Consider the following 17,490-nt stretch of genomic DNA (forward strand, 5'->3'; position numbering starts at 1 on the left):
CCGCATATGTAGGTAATCAAAACTGTTAAATAATTTTTATTCTAAAAGATGGCAGCACCACTAATTAATTTATCTGGGTGTAATGGGACAACACATTTTCATTTTTTTTTAAATTTTTGGTCTGCTTATGCCCGGCAGGGCATGCCTGTGGAATGCGCATGCCTATTAATTGAACATTTTTAGAAGAATGTTTCAACTCTTTTTTTTTTTTTAGAGTTGCGATCACCGCCATGTTCATCATAAAAAAGGTCTCCTCCACGGCCGCAACTAGGGGGAGCAGGTGGGTCCGGTGCATGGTCATACCTGGGCACGGTCCGAGTGCCTCAAGAGAAGAGGGGCCTCGGAAAAAACGAGAAGTAGTTGAATTTCTCAAGAATTGGCCAGGTAGGGCCTCAGACAAATCAGTTGGGGCCCGGGGGCCCATGATGCTCTTAAGACGGCTCTGCCGGTGCCCCGGGCACTTGCCCGAAAGGGGCCAAATTCACCTTTTAACTGTTTCTTCTACATGCCAGGATCTCCAAATTCCCGGCTTTCACGGGGGCAAAAACGATGATGCAGTACGCGTAATGCTGATCTGATAACTTTATGACTTACGTTTGAGATTCATTCCTTATAAAATTTTCCAGTTGATTTCAAACTTTTTATTAGAAATTTACTCAATTTTTTAAAAAATAAAAGTGGTATTTTTTCGAAGAAATGGAATTTCCACACATTTCTTTAAAAAAAAACGACATGTCTATTTGTACTACTCACCAAGCGTTGATAAAAATGTTCCGAAGACAGGGCTTTGCCATTAACTTCAGCTACTTTATGAAGCAAATCCGCAGCCCTGGCAACTTGACCTTTGGTCATCAACCAGCTCGCTGATTCTGGTACCCACCTGAAATATTACGATATCACTTATACTCGAGATCAAAATTCGCATAAAATAAAATGTTATAAGTATAATGCAGTTAAACTCGGTTATAACGACATCAAAGAATCTGTGAAATTTTGTAGTATGACCGAGCCATACATTTGCAACAAACACCTTTAAGATCTGAAACATGTATTCAGATTCAATCAAATACAAGAAAGTTGAAATTTCATTAGAATTGGGGTGACCATATTCTATCGAGAAAAATGCGTCAATTCGCCACCAGTGGTTAGGGAGCCAATCTTTGACTGTGCTAGTCTAGTTCGAATCCCAGTCCAGGAATGGATGTGTGTCTACTAGGATAGATATTACGGATGTCTTGGGAATACGTGTGATGACACCACGCCATTTTTTTGAATAGTAAAAAATTGGGATCGTAAACATCGGACATCGAACGATTCTGGCCAAAAATGTTGCCAATCGTCTGTGAAACTGCCAATTATTGCTAATAAACAGCACGTAACAGTACATAAAGTGCTACAGTGAGTTAAAGCGTATTCAAGAATATATAAAATACCGTTGAACAAGACACATGTATGATAATATATATATTTATATTTATAAAATTGTCATATGTATATTATAAAACAATTTCTAAATTATGAAAATTATCTTCCCTTGCAAATTTTGATAGAAATTAATATATTCAATTATAAATAAAAACAAGCTTAATACCGGGTAACTGTTATATTGAATTCGGGAAGGGCAAAATTACAGAAAAATACGGAAATGTCCCTTTTATTTGATTATTATTTTTATTTTATTTATTTATTGATCTTATGTATCCTTTAATACCCATCGTTAGGTCATAATAAATTAACAGACGAACATTCGCTGCTTCCGAACTCTGAAAATATGTTCTCATTCTAGCAGTTTCTTGGGAAAATGCCATTTAAACAGAAACAAAAACAACGAAAAATGTGTCGCTGTATCCGAGGCTTGCATATCATTGAGTTTTCATCGCCGCCATAACCGAGGCTCATTAACATTGCCATCTACGAAAATGAACAGGGACCACCAATTTTTGACGTTATAACCGAGTTTGACTGAAGTTATTAATTTATCTTTTTCGACTAATAATTCAGAAAATGATGGTAGTCAGGCTTTAGAAATTTCTATAGATGTTTGCGACACCTAACACAAAGCATTTAAGAGGTTGGTGATTCATTGTGTTTGAAGAATAAAATCTATATAGTGTGTTTATGTCTAAAAATATTCTCTTCTCATAGGCGAACAAAACAAGCTGAGCCTCGTCATCGCTTGAAGTATTGTGTGGCCGGGCAGAGAAGAAAAAGAACATCTTTTCTTAAAAGAGCGAAGACGCCGCTGGTTCCTCATCTTAAAGCAAAGCGTGGGAAACCTTATCTCTCCCTGTCTCATCCTTAGTACCCCCCAAGGGGAAGAGCATTCTGAAGTGTATGATGGAAAAATACATGTGTATACACGTGCATGGCCTATATCATGTTGTCTAACGTGACAAAAAAAATTACTTAGATTTAAAAAACAAAATTCATCTTTTCGACTGAAAATTCCTCTTCAGTGAGAGATTCAGCTGTCCAATTTCAATACGGTAGGACCCAGTGTGTGCCGATACGCATCTAGATGCGTTATTCACGAATCAAAATAAAATTTTACTCCTCGAAATTTCTTGAAAATACTTCTCCAAATTTTAGGGTTTTTTTTTGTTAGAGTTATTTCTGTTTTCATTATACCTCATTTTGGACAGGAGTGAAATTACACTTGAAAATTATTTTTTGGATGACACTGGTAGGACCCTGGCTACAGTGATGCGTCGGCTAACAAAGATGATTCCTTTTGTAATCACGTTCTTTAGCCGAAACGTGATTTCCCGTAGGTTTCATTGGAGAATTCTTTGATTCGTTCTACATGTGGCCCAAAATTTAAAGATACTTTTTTTTTTAAATACCAAGGTACGCTATAAAGAAGACAAAAACTGATTGAAAACTTAAATGAACAGCTTTAAAATTGGATAAATGAGGAATCTACAGGAAGATCAGAGATGCTAAAGATATTTTTAGCTTTAGTCTACTAAAGATGGTGTTCACACAACCCAGTCTAGTTCGTATTTGTCCTCATACATTTGTGATTTGGGGAGTTCAGCCTACGGTTTCGAGGAACATAAGCCGCAGTATGTGAAAGAGCGCCAAGGTCTGTGAGGGTGTTACTTTAAAAGGGCAATATCACCCTTTGGGAAAGGTGCTGGAACGGATCGGGGTCGAGGAGGAGTGCAGTGAAAGCTATGATAACTATGATAACAAGCAATGTCTAATGACATCGTTCAGTTGGTAAAAATATGATCCAAATGCAACATGAGCTCTCATGGGTTGGCTAAACCAGGGGGCTATAAGAATTTATTTTTTAGAAATAGTTCAATTAGCAAAATAAATCTAGAACACTCTTGAAAAGAGAAACATCATTAAAAGGACAACCCCTTAACAGACATAAAGCTAGTTGCTCGCGAGCACCATGGTGCGCCCCCAAAGCATTTAAAAGTGTTCGATGGCAGAAGACATTGAAAGACGATTTTCTGAAATACTGTGTGTAATCCTCGAAATGTAAGATATGTATGAAACCCTATAACGTATTTCACGTAAATTTATACTACATTTATTTGATCTTTTTTATGGCATTGAACAAAAATTAAGGATAACTTTTGTGTAAACATTATTTGTAACATATTTAAGGTTTTATTTATTTCATTTAAAGACTATCCGAGGTAGGTCCGGTCCATATTAGCTCGGAGTCCTTTCCATATTTCATAAGAGATAACCCCCTATAATAACATAATTGAATTCATCTATTTAGCTAGTAGTCGAGATCACAAATCCTCGGTACAGTTTCAAAATAGAGGATGAAGTTTCTTACTTGTCGCACGTAGGAACTGTAAAAATACCAATGAATACAGCAATTAATCGTCATTGCATTCATAGTGCAACTTTATGGCTTTTATATAGCATTTTAAATGGACGTGGATCATAAATTTCAAACAACTATTCCACCTGTTCACTCAACAGCCTTGTTCAATTCAGTTTCTACAACATTGCGCGACGTTGTGCTGAGCTACTCTGAAAAGTTCGAAGCCCAGAAACAAGGCTGATCTTGATATCTTATCCGTGATGCCATCTCACGGATCCTTTTCTAGCGTTATCATCATTTCTATTTCTCTTAAATTTCAATAAGCCGTAAAATCATGTAGACAAATCTAGGTATCAGCATAAGTAGCGGGGCTGTAAACTGTTACAATCATTTTTGCTGGGTTCGACAATAGCTGTTTGCATGCCGTATAACAAACTACCACAAATTTCTCTACGGTGTTTATTGTGTCTGGACGAACAATAAATGTGTGTTGAAATGAGTAAATGACAATTTTTATTAAAAACTTAATAAAAGCACTTCTTTACTCTAACTACACGCATTTTTTCGGAAGTTATAAGCAACTGGGTAACACGCATAGGCGATGGTACGGCATGAAAACCGTTACGTTGCACATGAAATTACTGAATATTTTTCTTTCAGGCCGGCCGTCCACTGGAAGTGACTTGAAGCAATAAACAAGTAGCGCGTAGTTCTCTGTATTCGCAAGGCTGATCTCATTGCACAGAAAGTGTGAGAACTCCATCCATTAAAAATGACTTTGAACTAGTGATTTCCGGCTACAACAGCTGACGAGAAAAAATTCCGATCCGAATGGGATCTCACGTCTCTTGCCGTATCTGCGAAGGCGCAGTATACTTGTTAAATTTTTTTTCAAACCACTTTCTATGGTTTTTTCTTGATTTTATTGTCGTGTTAGTTCAGATGATAAAAAAGTGAAAGTGCGGTGTTCAAATATTATCAACCTTCCTGAAAACGAGGACCAGGAAAATGTCTGAAACAATTTAACGGACCACTTGTGTCTCGTATTACGGGACATTCCTGTCATTTTTGTTGTTCCTAACGATGTTTTTTACGATGTTTATTTGAGTTTGTAATGTTTATAAAAGTCGTGAATACATACACAGAATTTGAGTATAAATTATATTATGATAATTATGGCAAAAATTGTATTATGATAATTATGGCAAAAATTGTATTATGATAATTATGGCAAAAATTGTATTATGATAATTATGGCAAAAATTGTATTATGATAATTATGGCAAAAATTATATTATGATAATTATAGCAAAAATTACGAATATTCATCTCTCATATTTGTCAGGTTTAATGTTTGGTCCTAATTTTTTTGGAGTTTTAATAACGATTGGTGATTGTGCTAAATTCTGACAATGTTTTTGATGACAATTAGCCCTATCCCATATTTTACGGATTGTTATTTAAGATCCCAGTTAACCGAATTTTATTTTTCTCAATGAAATATGGACATCAAATCATGTGAACATATTTTTCATGAAGTACATTTTTGTTTACTGCGATTTGTTGCAGCTCTTCATTTCCACACCTTTAGCAATTTTAGCAGTAATTAGCAAATTGCATTCAAAGCAATGAATTGCAATTTTTTTTTCGCAAAATTTAGTGATATTCCCGTATTTTGGATCACAATTTCCTGCATTGTAAAGTGAATGTAAAGTGAATTCAAGTATGAAAAGTATAACTTTATTTGAATTCATACAAATATTACTAATATCAATTACGATTGGTGAATACGTTTATCAAGTCTGCCTGCGGACCAAATATGCCATCGCCACGGACCATAGATTGAGAAACGCTGAACTAAAGCATAGTTTCTTCACTATTTTGAAAGGTAAAAGACCCCTTAATGTGATTTTCGTGTCAGCTGAGATGATAAAAAGTAAAAGTAATATTATGATTCAGTATTTGCATACAATAAGTAGAATAAAAAAAAGGCTATTATTCTTATGAGCACTTGCGAATTTGCAGACAGGGCGTTCTAGGAAATGTTTTCTTATATTCTTCCTTATCTGGTTCATATTTCACACCGATATGTCCACTGGATTTAGTTACGTTTCTGCTGGACAGGTTCGAGTTAAGAAATGAAGAAAACGTGTTGCTTTCTTCCATTTTTTTTCTTACCCCCTTACTTTTTTATTATCATTATATTTACCATTATATATACACTGGAAGGTGTCACTGAACTTCTCGGTGATCAATTCATGAACTTTCGTGGAGAGGACGAAAGTCCTTGTGATGATGTCCGTGATCTGAATTCTTTATGGAGGATTCACACTTTCTCGTTTCTACTGCTTTCTTTTCCCTTTTTTTCTCCGAATCGAACAACGAGAAATAGAATATTATTCTTGCAAGAGTCTGAATTAGACGTGATATTCAAGAAATATATATATTTTTTTAATACAACATTATTCCGTAGTGCATTGAAATTGAATCTTTTTGCAATTGAAAACGGTGAAAATAGTGTGAAAATTTCGCGGACCGGACAAAATGGAAGGAATAGTTAGCGGACCGGAAGATAGTAAATAAACGGGGTAAATTATTTGAAAAAAGACTATTAGGGAAAACACATGAATAGGAGGAATAATTTCGGACCGGCAAAGAATAAATAAACTGCGGAAATAATTTGCGATCGGTGAAAAATACATTAGTAGTTCAGAAATTCCGGAATTTGCAAACTGGAAAAAAATATATGAACATAAACTGGCATTTGCATACATAAATGTAATAATTTGAGGACCAGCAATAAAATAATATAAAGTAATTTGAGAACTGGCAAAAAATAAATGCTGCAAATATGAGAAGAAAAAAAATTTCTGACCGCCAAAGAACACATGAAGGGGGAAGAATTATTTGCGGACTGTCAGGAAATACATAAATACGAGAAATTGTTCGCGAACATACGACAAAAGATAAGTAAATAAGAGAAACAAAGTAAAGGGTGCGGTAACCCAGGTCGATAAGATACTCGCTTAAAGTACCAACGGATGTTTAGGTGTCGCGAGTTCGATACCCGGTTCGTCCTTGTCAGAAAACTTTCCTGACACAGGGATACAACAAAAAACGGCGACAAGACCGCAGGAAAAAATTGCTACCACAAGGAGTCCCCCCATCGAGGGGTTAGCGCACCAACCAATCGACGAGTATAAAAAAACGAGCCTGCCGTTCGGAACCGGCAATAAATTGTAGGTCCCGGTCTAATTAGCCCTCTTGTGCAAAAAATGATCGCGGTGCGACAAAAATGATCAAATGAAACAAAGTAAAGACTGGCAACAAATCCGTGGAAAACCTCCAACTACTCTCCATGACCCTTTTCCTTTAGGAGAATCTCACGGAAAATTCCTGAAATCTGCATTTCGTTGTAAATGAATATTTTTGTATCTTGTAAATTAGGCATGCACTCGATGATCATTCGATATAGCGGGATTCTCGTTATAAGCCGTACTGCTTAACTACTTCATGTACAAGGTTTTGGCAAGAAATTTGGATCTCTATTTAATGAATCGGGGATAAATCTGGTAACCTAAACACACGTTAAAAAAAGGAGAAGGGGAGGAAAGAAAAAATATAAAAGGAAAAGTATAATAGATAAGGTAGATAAGAGTTTTTAGAGACCTCTTTTCACTATCACACTATGCGTTTCCTTTCGCTCTGAGGCCGGGATTATATTATAAAAGCTTGATAGAAGTTATTTTATAAAACATGAAATATTTAACCAATAAGGGACCGGCTACAATGGAGCGAATGTAAGCAATAGGCTTATTGGTTGTTTATTTTTTCAAGTTTCATAAACGAACTTTTGTCAAACTTTTATAGCGTAATCCCGGCCTTACATGTATATAGAAGAAAAATATATTATAAATAAAAAAGGGTAAGGAAAAATCACCTTTTCCGTAGATAATAGGGGTGCTATAAACCTTCGCGATGGTGAAGAAAGAGGAAAGAAAACACTGAAAACTTTCACTGGTGTTCGGCCGTAATATAACGGCAGTGATCGTAAAGAGGTTGAAACGGACTTTCACTGTGTTTTTGTTTGATTATAAGATCAAAGCCTATTTATTCAAGATATCTGTTTCAGATCCAGACGAAACATCTGATTGTGTCTCATTGGCTTTGGACGTTGTTCTTCCCACCACAGCTTGAAACATCTAAAGTGTCCGCGCATTGCATCACCTAGACATATTATTCGACACACACACGCAGATATCAATCATTTTCAATTCAATTGCTATTCATGTGGCACATTCACAACAGCGATGTTTGCACTCGATACTGTTTATTTATCACGCTATTTGCTTCGAGGATGACGGCTGAAATGCGCCCGAGGTTACGTGATATTCGCATGAAACAAACCGCGAGAAATATTCCAAATATGCAACGCTGACGGCATCAAATAAAAATAAAACAAAGACACGGAATTGCGGTGTTCATTTTCCAAGATGAGTTCATTCCATGATAAGATTGAGGAAGTCTCTTCGCATGGCTCACAACTGTCAACAAAAGCTTCAAGAAATATCACGTGATATACATTCTACGCTTCGGGTTACAACGGATACAATGTAATTTTGTTTGTTTAGTTTTATTTACTGAAGTAAAACTGTAATGTTTTTTTTTTTGAAAGAAAATACAATACATTTTTCTCTCAGAGGCTTTGTTATGTAATAAAAATGGAGAGTACAAAAACCAAAAAAAAAACCGCTGTTATGCGAGAACGTCTCCCACGGCGCACCGCTAGTCATGCGAAAAATAGGCGGAACTGTCGAAAAAAACGTATGCATATGTGAAAGAAAAATACAATGCAAATTACACAACATGGGGATGATATCCGCAATCGTGTAATGTAATAATTCAGTCATGGCCCGAAAAATTTCTTGTAAAAAAGCGGAAATCTCGAAGAAAGTTCCGTAAACTTCAAGTGTGAAATTTGCATATTATCTCAAATTCCAGCAAACACATGTAATATATATCTTGAAAATATTTCGTCAGGGAATTGTTTCTGAAATTCAGGAAAGTGTAAAATATATTATCTACGTGAACCATGCATAACATCATCGGGTATAGGAAGCCAAAGTATTTTCAAGATTAGACGATAGTGTATTTTTCTTGGGATGTTGACTGTCATTGATATCGCAGCTCAATGATTCTCCACCTGAGGCCGTATGGCAACCCCTTCCGGTCCTGGGATATTTTATGGTGAAAATCAAGTAGAAGGGGGAGTCATCATTAGTGATTAATAAAGGGGGGCCCATAAAGAGTGTTAAAAAAATCCGATATGCGTTACGAAATGAATCTTTGAAGCACAATATGGTGGGAAAAGTGTTAGTAGTACTTTCAGAATTTGGCAGGAACTACTGTACCTACAAAACCGCGACCGTCTTAAAGGGTGCAACTACCCCTTGCAAAAATGACCTCAAAAATATTTCGTTTAATGCAAATCAAATGCAAAAAATTCGTGTCAACCGATTATATTTTGCTATCAAAATAAAAGAAAGCAGTAATTCAATTATAGTTTAAGTATTAGAAAAAACACTTTGAACACGATTTTCTCGAATTGCAGGGCTCATTTTGGGCTCATCAATAAGATAAAAAAAACAACTACATCACAAAAGTTCTGAAATTTTACGCAATTGTTCTTATGTAATAGTATAATACATATTATATGATAGCAAATATTTGACATGTGTTATTGAAATTAACCTCGAACATGGATATCTGACTTATTCATTAGAATTCACGAGTTCCTAATGTTTGAAAAAAAAAACCCTTTTTCTTAAATACAGTGATTTGCAAAATCACTGATTCATTTTACTAACATGTTGAATAAACATTTTGCAGAATTTCAGAATTTTTGGAGCAGTAGATATTTTTTAATCTTACGGACGAGTTTTGAAAAACTGCAATCTGAGAAAATCGCGTTAAAACTGTTTTTTTTGCACAGATTTACACTGAATGAATTACATTTGGTTGTATACATTTACACTATAATTCATTGCTTCTTTCTTTTACTTTACTCATTGACGAAATTTTTTGCATTTTATATGCAATTGAATGGAAAATTTTTACAGTTATTTCTAAAAAATCTTCAGGGGTCGCGACACCTTACAGCTTTGGACTCCTCTGGTCATGGATCTCATGTCCATAGCGGCCTGTATTGTGAGATTTGGTATTATCACTTTTCTGAGTATACAGGGTGTCCTGTAAGTGCAAGCATGGCCTTTATCTCATCAGCCGTCCGTCGAAGAGGTATGGTTCCAATTTAAAAATGCTCAGAAGGCATTCAATAATTACCCTGCAGCAGTTTCGAGAGTGGAAATCATCGAAGTGAGTGCGCCGCGAAATAAAAAAAATCTAAATTTTTATACGGTTCCTCTGTTCTTTAACTTTCCAATTAGAAAGTTTTTGCCCTGTCTCTCCTGAGTCCAACAAAAAAAAATTCCAAGTTTTTAAGTGAAATATTCGCTTAGATATTCGATTTCAAAAATCGGAGAAAAGTTGGGAAATAACAGCAAAAACTAACGGTTAACGTTCCTTCCCTTCATTTATGTTGTCCTTTCCCAACTTTTATCCGATTTTGAATTCGGATTTATTTTGTGACGCACTGTATTTTCACCTTCAAGACTGGCACAGGGTAGTTTTTGAACTCATTTTGAGCGGGTTTTTAAAAAATTTAAACCATACCTCTACGACAAACGGTTAATGAGATAAAGGCCATCCTGTATATGTATGAGCTAATAGTTCCAGCTTAGAGCGGGGGCCCAGAAAATCACTTCAACGGAGGACATATGATGTTGAGATGACCTCAGAGATATGTTTGTGGGAGAGGGGAGCTATAAGCGAGCTGTAGTCTACATGGGGCAATTGCGGCGGGACGACACATTTTAATAATTGGTGGGGCCAAAAACATCAAAATAAAATGACTGAAAAGAGCGGCAAAATGCGAGCAGCCCGTACACGGCAAAGACAAATCCGCTTCTGGATAGGTCTTACATAAAACTTCTACTACAACAGGGAAGCTCACTAGGCTCTATCTCACGGTTCTTTATCTAGGTGAATTGTTTCTGAAATTCAGAAAAGTATGCATATCCTATACATAACTTCTGCATAGGAAGCCAAAATATTTTCAAGATTAGGTGCGATAGGCTTTTTCCTTGTCATTGCGAAAGAAATTGCAGCTGTGTGGCTCAGAGGCCTTGCTCCTGAGGGCTGTACAAATTTTGCCACCTTTTCCCATTCTAGTCTAATTTTCTTCTAGACTCATTCCACAAATCCCCCTCCCGTGGCCAAACCCTACTCACTACCCTCCTCTCGTAAATGCGCCTTAATCTCGAAGTCACACTATTGATAACTCACGTGCTTGGACATTTTCTGGTCGCTCACTGAAATGGCCTCTAGCTCTCATGGTCCCTCACATGCTTGCACGCTCTGTAGGTCACTCTTTAGATCCCTCGTTCTCTAGGCCACTTTTTTGATCGCTCACTGATCCAGCCCTTCTCACTTTCTAGGTCACACTTTTGGTCGTTCGCTGACCTGCTCCCTCAAGCTCAAGGTCATTCTTTTGGTCGTTCGCTGCAATGGCCATAAACTCCCTTGGTTCCTGATATGCTCGCACGCTCTCTGGGCTACAATTTTGTTCCCTGGCTCTTTAGGCCATTCGCGTGCTTGGATATTTTCTCGGTCACTCATTGACGTGGCTAATTCCTCTCTCTCGAAGTCACTCTTTTGGTCGTTCGCTGACCTTGTCCCTCGCGCTCTATGTCACTTGCATGTTTGGATACATTCTTGGTCACTTAAGTAATTGCAAATTCTCTAGGTCACTCCTTTTGCTGCTCACTGACCCTTGGTCTGTAAGTCACTAACTTTCTAGGCTGAAATGGATTTATGTGACTTTGCCGTCTTTCTCACATTCTACTAATTTTCTTGACCACTCATATCTCAAATTTTTCGCTCCTCCGAACTTTTGCCTTGGGCTATAGCATCACTTCCTAGAGATAGGAAATGCTGGCTATAGCCCGTTAAGACCCCCGTAAATACGGCCCGGAGCTGAATGAGTGTAATATATGATATATTACTTTCTAAATTCCGATTTGGTCAGTATCTGCAATAGGGCATAATCTTCCCAAAATTTAAATTCAGGCCAACTTTTTAGGACTTCATAGAAACATCACGACTGTACATTTCATTGCTGACCACACGGTTCTTAAGATGATATCGAACCAGCAGCTGAGAAATAAATACCTTCCAATGCTGTAGCATATATGTAGGTTCTAATGACTATGGTACAAAGAATGGGCGAGGTCAAACCATTCACAGCAATTAGGCCTATCCGGTAGGCTTCACACATCTGCTCGATTGTTCTGTAGAGAATTGACCGAAATTTCAGATCTTATTTGAAAATAATCACGTAGATGTTATTATTATTAAATAATTGTGAATGGCTTTTTTTTTCTTTCGCAGAGAGAGTCACGGTTAACGGCTTAAGATGATATTTTATTCGTTTGTTTAATTTTGTTAAGTAACAAAATACATTTCGCTCACTTTTCTTCAACCTTGGATATATATTCAAGTTGCGTCGCATTTTTCGTTGAGATAATTATTTCTCCTACTTTTTCTAACAATATTTCGGTATAAGGATGTCATGCTAAAATTATAAACCTCAATTCTGACTTATAGTTTCATAACCGAAGACAAACCTATCATTGCGCAGACCGAGTTTCATCCAGAATACGCTTACAATATGAAAAATTACTTGTCACCGCTATTGCCTTACTGCATACATGCTCAACCCATATCCCAGGTCAAAATGTGCCCCCCCCCCCGGAGTCATCTGATGTGACCCACGGTCTCAACCTAATTTTGAAGCGGTGCATAAGCAGCCACTGTGAAGCTTCAGATCCATCAATTTAGGGCGAGTGGCATATTTTTACTCACTTAAGTTACCTGGAGCACATTCCAAAATCACTCGTGGCATTTGCGTATCACTTCACTAACGTGTAGCAGAGTTCCAGAGCACTTAAATGGTTCGCAGCGCAATCACTTTAGTGAGCTGTGGTGCAGTTCCACATCACTTGCGTTATCCGCAACAGACTTACGACTTACGGACCACTTGAGAAACACACGGCACAGTTCCAGAGCACTTGAGTGGCCCACAACACATTTACAGATCACTTGATTGACTCGAGGTATATTTACAGATCACTCAAGCGAACCGCGGTGCGTTTAAGATCACTCAAGTTTGCGCGGCACATTTACAGATCACTTAAAAAGGGAGCGCATGTTTCTAACCTACCCCGGACATGCTTTCGAACCAATGAAGTGGCCCGCACTCTCAAATAAGGTTGAGCACCCTTGCTTTACTGATACACACTTTTACAATAGACTTGATTTTGATTCTGTGATACACTTAATTTTATCAAGCATCAAAATACTTACCAAGAAACGACAAGCAGTACAGTTGCGGGCACGAAAGGAACACAAAGTAGGAGCCTCCAGTTGCGTAATCCGTAAGCTATCCAAGGTAGAACAGCTGCACACGTCGTCCAAGAACCTGCCCAGGTACACAATACCACGGTGCGGTTCGTCGGTCCCGTGTATTCCATCACTGCGTTGAAAGAAGAGAGACAAATAAGTTTGAGCTAAAAATATTAACCAACATCAAGATTATCTTTAATCATCCGTGATAATTCTATAATGCGAATAAAAGAAAATAAATCCGTAAATGAAATCAATGCTGACTGTCACTGAAAACATAAAATTTATTTTGTTAAGCACATCATTCCATGATATAAAAATTTAACATGAAACTCAATTGAAAATTAGAAGACGAGAGGGAGCGAGCGCATAGGAAATTAAATTTTGTATATCAGTGCATATTTGTCACCACCATTAAAGTAAATGATTTTTTTTCTAATTACAATATACACTATATTTTCAAAAATACTGAGGGAATCGTTCTGAAATTTCGGTCATATATACGTTATATTGGTATTCACCATTTACAGTGAGAATTTTGCCAAGCGTGCATTTAGGGGACTGACAGAAAATTAAATAAGAACGAAAAGTTTTTGATCAACCCTGTATCAGAAAAAACTGCAAATATCTTGTGACTTTTATAAAATCACTAGCTATAATACCCGGCGCTGCCCGGGTTTTCTTCAATGAGGATTTTTGCATCAAGTGATACCTTCCTCTATCTTTGAGGGACATGCAAACCGTGTTCAAGTTAACTAATATGTCGACTTCCTGCACGACTCATGAAAGAAACAAATCTAGATTTGAAGAAACGATTTTTTCCCCTATTTTAGGGGTGCTCGGTATTTCGATTCCCCCCCCCCCCTGAACTTGTGGAATTTCTTCGATGTACTTTACGGTCCCATAATTAATTTTAAGACATCCTAAATTACATGAATTTATGCAGTTGAATTTCAAAAGACAATACTGAGACATTAATTTTCATGCTTGAGAAGATATAAATAAGAATTTGAAATCAATGTTATTGCATGAATGTCTAACTCAAAAGTCCGTATTTCGTATTTCTACAGTAAAATCGTCAATTTTAACACTGATTTCTATGGGGATTACCCTTTTCCTAACCCTCAAAGTGATACTAATGATGATTCTGACGTCTACTCAAAAAGTCTCATTACTGGGAGTATTGAAAATGTGGCAAACCATTATAAAAGCATAAACTATTATACATATTTAAATACTGGCAGCGTTAAAGAAGTGATAAACCATTGTAAAGGCATATACACGTCTGAAACGCATTGCTACGGAACTACGGTAACCAAAGTAAACGTTCGGAAAGTGATTGTTGAGGTCCAAAAACCATTGTTGCCCGACAGTTTTTTGCCCGTTTGGGGTATTCGCCCTGCTCTAACGAAATTTTAAAGTAGCCTATCGTTCAAGTCGGGTCCCATTTGGTATATATGCAAAATTTGGCGACGATCGATCTAAAATTGTAGATTTGTATAGAGAACATACACACACACACACAGACACACACACAGAAAATCAATTTTATATATATAGATTGTACAAACTTTGTGCCATACTTTTGTGCATTTCCGTGAGAATATCATGCATATTCAAGGAAATATAAATGTTTTCTATAAAAATTCCAATTTTCATCGTACTATTTTTCGCTATAACATGTCGAGTTTTCAAACAATTTTTACGAAATTCCCAGAATCACAGAAAACTTGACACTACAATAAGACATACTGCACAGAAATTTAAAATGCAACAGGTGAGATATGAGTGTTTAATACAGGTGTGGCATTCGATGAGATATGAGTATTTTCGGTAAATGATTGTTACCTGCGCATGCACAAGAAATATAAATTGTATTTTTCATACTTTGATTGCCAAATACATAGTGATACGTATGTCAAAATTGCAGAGGAATGTCGTGAGAATGGAAAGATATACATAATATTGTGAGGTGTAATTTTGAAACTTTGCTGAAAGCAGCGGATATTCCACAAATTTGTATACGATTATTTTCTATTATTTGATTATTTCGAGCATAAGCCCACAGCATTATGCGAATAAGCAAAGACGCGTGTCTGATGCTATGTAAGAAAAGTGTTTTAGCATAACACGCGTGTATGATACCAAAATAAAAAAATTAAAGTCAAAAATGAAATAACAGCAAATAATGTACCGATTTGTGGAAAATCGCTTATTATTCAATTACTTCCAGCAAGTTTCGAAATTACAGCTCATAATATCGTGTATATCTTTCTGAATTTTCACGGCATTCAACTGGAATTTCCAAATAAGTTGCACTATATATACCTGGCAATAAAATTGTGGGGAAATTTTTTTTATTTCTTGCGCATGCGCAAATAGTGTACTAAAAACACTCGTATGTCATTGAATAATGCTTTTTACCTTTTAAAATTCTAAACAGTATGTCTCATGTATAGCGTCATTTTTCTTTAAATTTCGTACAAATTAGTTAAACACTCGACATGTTATAAGCATAAATCATGTTATGAAAATCTAAATTTCTATAGAAAACATTAATATTTTCGTGAATATGCGTGCGAAGATGCACCGAAGTATTGCACAAAGCCATATACGAATATTTTTTTTAAATTTTCCAAGTCATTTTCAGCTTTTCTGATACAAGGTTGATGAAAAACATTTTTTGGAAGCACCAGAATCAATGCTCCGCAAAAGAAGTGTATGGATTCTCTCTAGTATATGACTTACCAAACGATTATTTTTAACATTCACAGGTATACATGCCTTGTGTAATAAAAATATATTTCTATTGTATATTTATTTACTATAAATTTCATTATTGTTAAGAACTTCGGCATGCGGAAGAACAAAATCTATTGCACTTATAGTGGAAGTATAATAGGCAGCACACGTACGAGCCATCAGTAAATGCACAGACTCAAACGTATAACGTCTATACGCCCAAAATAATTTCATATCCAGAGCTCAAACCACCACAATTAGCTATAATTAGTCTCGATTACACCATTCACAGGGTAAATAAATAAAATAATAATAATAATAATGATATAAGAGAGAACTGTTCGTGCAAAACAACATAACTCGACGGGGAAACGCAATAAATACTTCCTGATACTGATTTATTTATGAAAATCCAGTCCTTAATTACACCGACTGAGTACGTCTTCAACGTTCACGTCATTGTATAACTCTCTGCGAACATCCTCAGAAATACATGAATTCGTTTTTTGAATGGTATCTAATTGGACCGAAAGTGATCTAGGGATAACAAAAGCTCAACTGTGCAAAATAAAATACATATCTCTAATGAAGATATCAAGAAATATTGCAAGTCAGCGCTTTATAGGGGAGCAAAACCTCCATCTTACATTAATTACCGATGGAGGAAATTCACTGACAATTCTCTCAGTTTGACAGCGAGCTGTCAGTGATAGAAACTAGTTTCGTCTTGTTTTTAATCCCCCCGGTCGGTCATTATTTTCCAAAAAATGCCTCTAATTGTTGCCAATCGAAGCACGCAATTTTCGAATCGGATGGTATAAAAAATATCGATTCGAAATATTTATCTCTGCCGAATCGTTTTCGGATTATGACGTTACAATTCTTTATTGGCATCGCGATGTCTCTTGATATCTCAATCCAGCTTCTGAAAGAAATCGACTTTGCTCTTCATTACGAGCTGTCTTGTCTAAATGCCTTTTTCAGACTTATTTTTTACATCTTCCATGAAGATGATGGGGACCTTAGTAGGGTGATCTTGTCTGGCCATCTGATAAGCGCCTGTAATCATTACAGTGTGGCAAAACCGAGATATTTCGTCAAACTTGATCTGCTTCATTTCGGTCACCCCGAAATATCACGGGTTCTCAACACGCTTTTATATCCAATGTCAGATCAGAAAATTAAAAAAAAAAACCCCATTTAAATGTCCGTTAGCATTGCTGTCAGCTGAGATCGGGGCTGCCCTTACCAGACGCGGGGCCCGGTGAGAAAACAATAGCGGGGAAAAATGCATCTCAAAAATTTAGAGGCACCAAAAATATTCAGGAATACCTTTGTCCCGAGCTGAGAAATGTGCTTACTCAAAATTTTTAACACGCAATTAAATGTAAATTAAAAAAAATATTAATGAAAATGCAGCACTGAAGGAAATT

At 36.5% G+C, this 17,490-nt stretch overlaps 1 protein-coding gene across 1 annotated transcript in view; it reads right to left on the reverse strand.

Moving 5' to 3' along the window:
- LOC149070500 (solute carrier family 22 member 13-like) overlaps positions 1-17,490 on the reverse strand; it is a 159,241-nt gene that overhangs the window by 36,234 nt on the left and 105,517 nt on the right. Inside the window, exons 4-5 of the mRNA XM_089249031.1 lie at positions 13,277-13,445; positions 754-880 (exon numbers count right to left, since the gene is read on the reverse strand). Of these exons, the coding sequence (XP_089105157.1) occupies positions 754-880; positions 13,277-13,445 (296 nt within the window). The remainder of the gene's footprint in view (positions 1-753; positions 881-13,276; positions 13,446-17,490) is intronic.

This window comes from Pholcus phalangioides, unplaced genomic scaffold, assembly GCF_987345545.1.
Source record: "Pholcus phalangioides strain wild (caught in Gottingen) unplaced genomic scaffold, Ppha-v1.0 ptg000021l_1, whole genome shotgun sequence".
NCBI classification, from domain to species: Eukaryota; Metazoa; Arthropoda; class Arachnida; order Araneae; family Pholcidae; genus Pholcus; species Pholcus phalangioides.